The sequence below is a fragment of the Lolium perenne genome, chromosome 5, assembly GCF_019359855.2.
Source record: "Lolium perenne isolate Kyuss_39 chromosome 5, Kyuss_2.0, whole genome shotgun sequence".
In the NCBI taxonomy this organism is placed as follows: Eukaryota; Viridiplantae; Streptophyta; class Magnoliopsida; order Poales; family Poaceae; genus Lolium; species Lolium perenne.
In genome coordinates this window covers 138,890,132-138,894,179 of record NC_067248.2, presented here as the reverse complement: position 1 = coordinate 138,894,179, position 4,048 = coordinate 138,890,132, and the positions used below count along the sequence as shown (strand labels likewise).

The 4,048-nt window shown below is 49.9% G+C and overlaps 1 protein-coding gene across 1 annotated transcript; it reads right to left on the bottom strand.

Annotated features, from left to right (window-relative positions):
- Positions 1 to 828: 828 nt before the first annotated feature.
- Positions 829 to 1,888, bottom strand: LOC127304825 (protein LURP-one-related 8-like). Its single transcript, XM_051335405.2, has one exon. It carries the CDS (start codon positions 1,643 to 1,645, stop codon positions 950 to 952), a length of 696 nt encoding a protein of 231 aa, XP_051191365.1. The 5' UTR covers positions 1,646 to 1,888; the 3' UTR covers positions 829 to 949.
- Positions 1,889 to 4,048: the final 2,160 nt, after the last annotated feature.

The following is a 4,048-nucleotide window of genomic DNA, read 5'->3' as shown; positions in this document are numbered from 1 at the left end:
TACTCATAAATCAACTAATCCGTTTCAGCAAAATCGAATATTAGATTTGTTGGGAAGCATTTTGCCAACAATATTGCACGAAGGGCAGAAGTATCATGCTTATGTTGCTGCATGACACGACCGACTCGGTCGGCAAAGCGATCACACACTTCTTGCATGGTCATCGGCCATGACCTTCAACAACTCGAACCATCAGCTAATTGTGTGATTAGGGAAAGCCAAAGGCTAATCTCTCACTCAGAATAGGCTAGTGACATATAACTTTTACTCCCTTTGTTTTTTTTATGAAGAAACATAGTACAAAAACTGACACTCACATATACGCGCATACAATCACTTCTAGGAACAGACACACGCACACTATGTTCCTATGAGCACCTCCAGAAGACTGAGTTAGCGGATCAGATCTTGAAACTGACGAAGTCATCATAGGCGCCTCGCTGTCGATGATAACATCACTTCTAACTGAAAGAATATTTCGACTTTATGAGACACATAAATGTCAAACCTAGAATTTTAAACTGTACTGAGCTAAGGGTACAACCATCCTCCTAACCACCTAACATCAGGTTTGTTCTATTTGTTTCATAATTTTTGTTATACTTCTAGCTCTAATATAACTAAAACCACGTCAAAAAAAAAAATATGAAACGAAATAAGTATGAAGCAGGAAGGTGCAATTTAATAAGTACCACTGAGATTACACATTCATGAGCACACTTTTGTTAGCATCTTTTATGTACACACTTTGCATAGCCTGTCTAAATCACCGTCCTTGATTTTCTCCTTTCTAAATAAAAGGAAAAACGCAGATTTAATCATCTGTTTCTGGCAGGCACCTAAAACTGTGCTCACGCCGACAGATGGGGCCAGCAGTAGCTTTCCATTTGGTTGCCACGTGGGGGCCGCACCAGCTGGTAGCCAGTAGCCACTACTCCAGCTAGTGCTCCTACGCCGACCAGCTCCTCGGCAGCAGCGACGTCGACGTCCGCGACGAGGCGCCGCCGAACATCTGGTCCAGGGCGATGACGACGCCCATGGACAGCGCTGCGCCGATGCGGTGGTCCGACACCACCAGCCGGAACACGTCGTCCCCCACCGATTCCTTCCGCCGCACCTCCGCCAGCGCAGCGGCGCCGCCCTCGCGCGCGTCTCGCACCGCGCAACTCCGCCGCCCGTACGAACCCTCTACCACGTACGCCGCCGCCTCGGAGGATGATGATCCTAGAGGCGTGATGTGCGCGAGCGTCTTATCGGACGCGCGGCGGTGCAGGCCGACGTGGTGGCGCCGCACGGAGAGAAGCGGCTTCGCGTCCGCGGCGCTCGCGTCACCGTCGTACACCACCCAGTGTTCCCCCAGGCTGAGGCTGAGCTTGATCTTCCTCCTCACGGTGAGGAGAGGCTTCCCAGCGGCGTCCATGAGCACGACGTCCTCGGCGCGGCGACGGCGGCTGCCGGAGGAGGAGCCGTAGCGGTCGACGCGGAAGGCGAGGCCGCCGGTGGCGTCGAAGACGGTGAAGCCGTCGCAGTTGAAGAGCAACGACTTGCGCCACACCGTCAGAACCGTGGGCTGCTGCTGCTCCTCCTCGACGACGGCTCCTGCCGGCGACTCTGGCACGGCCACGTTCGGGTGTACCTTTGCCATCTGGCTAGCTTGTTATGCTCTCTTCTTTCTAGCTTAATAATTAGATTAGCTTCGTGCAAGGCGATCGATCTCTGATGTGTTTGCCGTTTGGAGGTGAGAGGTGGAGAATGAAGACATCAGGTAGGCCGGAGGGTTTTATACCAGCTGCCTGGGTTGGACGGGACGGCCATCGAGCCCGGAATAAGCCGAGGTGGAGCACCAGATGCATTGTCATGTCTAGGTGGGTATACTTGTCAGTTAATCGGAGCTTTCCTTCAGTGCCTGATGTGTTTGTCACTCTACAAATAAAGAACCGGACAGTTGAGCATTTTTATCCTTAAAGTTGTGTAGTTTGATCGACCCAGAAATAACAAACGAGTATCAGGAGATAAGTAATCTTCCTTTATTCTTTCTCATTTGTTGTTGTTAATGGATATGACAGGGCCAGGGATCCAGGAATCAGGATAACTCGTCGTCGACACGGGCGGCTGGCCGGCCGTGCAAAGAATTTATTCGTCAGCTAGCTAGCCGCGCGGATGACTTAATTCGATCACTTTGTAATCTTCTCAAAGTTTAGCGATATATATGGTCCATATAGTGGAATGGTGCGGCAAGGAATGAAAGTTTTGTATATACCTTGCCTCCAAAGCAAGGGTCCTCAAAGGTCGCATGCATCTACGTGCGGGTATGCATGGTTCCATTGTTTAAATTTCCCAGTCTACAAGATGGCATATTTTAATCCTCTAATTTACCCAGGAAAATAAACTAAATTGTGTTCATTGAATTATACATGATTCTTTTGTCACATGAATACATGTATTGCATGACTTTTTCATAGTATTTCACCCTCACGATAAATATTAACTATCTACAGATTTTGTCACGGAATTTTTCACTTGCATGTATATTTACCTGATCATCAACTTTACTAAAGCTTGATCGATGGCAGTTAATTACGTGCAAAAAAAATCCTCACTTGTTGACGATTGTTTAATAAGATTTAGTTTGAGCTAGACTTTTTCCGAGTACCCGCAGAAGAGCTGCACGTTTTGTATTAAGCTTATAATGAGAGAAACTTTGGTACAATTTGCAAGGGAAATGGGACCCAAAATCATTACACATGAAGCCTTTCGGCGAACCAACGCACATCCGAGAACACACGCCTTGCCCAACACACTACCAAGATGCACGGGATCGCGAAACAGGGCATTGAGACCGCATCACAACTGAAACAAGACAAATTGAAGCAAACCCTAGCTCCACGATGGCACACATCGACGTAGAGCCCACCCATCGCGTCATCCAAGCAGAGTCGATGTCAGTATACATTGCGCCCAAGACGCCCACTCTTGGAGACGAGAACTACACTAACATCGATTACCAACATGGGACTCTACGAGCAACCAAAACATCACTCTAAGAAGGGGATGATGGCATAGCGCTGTCACTAGGCATGCTGGAAAGGCCTTGATGACGCCTTCAAGAAGGTGACGGTGCCCGCAGGCCTTGCCATCGTCCTGCAACAACATAGGGATTTATCCCAGCCCTTCCATCAACCCCACGATCCACAAAAACATCAAGAAAACAATCATCCGGACACCACCCACGAGAACTCAACACTTGTCTCCGGCGAGGTCCTTGACAACCACCTCAAGCTTGACCCCAGACATCCCTTGAACGTTGTCAGCCAAACTTCCACAACCCCATGCTGGAAGGCAAGCAACACAGACACAAACACCAGACTACCTAGCCTATGACAATCACCGTCGCCAAAGCAGAGTTGCAGCTGCAGCTGTGGTTTGGCCCAGATCGGGCCTGAATACCCAACCGATCCATGAGCGCGGCGGAACTAGCAGCCGCCCATGCCCCTGCACCTACTAAACCACTAAACCATGTTCTCCCATCACTCCGACCCCCAGCGGGTATCCCAGATTGGGCCTAGAATGGGCCAAGATTGGACCCCCGCGAGGAAGCTACATCTCTGCAGAAGCCTAAGCTACACGACGAGCGTTGCCAAGCGCCGCTGCCTTGCTCTGATGGCTCCATTGTTGTGCGCCGCCGCAGAACCACCTCCCACGACCCACATGGCATCTATCTCCACGCGAAGACATGGAGTCGGGTGTCCCTTTTCCACTCTCTCTATCTTTGATGGCCGAGGGAGGGGGAGCATGGGTCAGTGGCTTTATTGGGGTTCGGGTCACCTTCAGACTCGCTCGTGCAGGTGACCCGGGAGGCAGGGGTTTCATCCAACACGGCCCCCTCCGTATAAAGCCACTGACAGGGTCTCAAGTACAAACTCTGGCTAACTTGAGATCTTTTGGCTCTCATACACTAGCCAACACAACCAAAACTTTGAAATAGTGTAAAGGGCTATGCTATATATTATAACAGTGTGTTCGAATTGTTTGGTGCATGTGACATGCG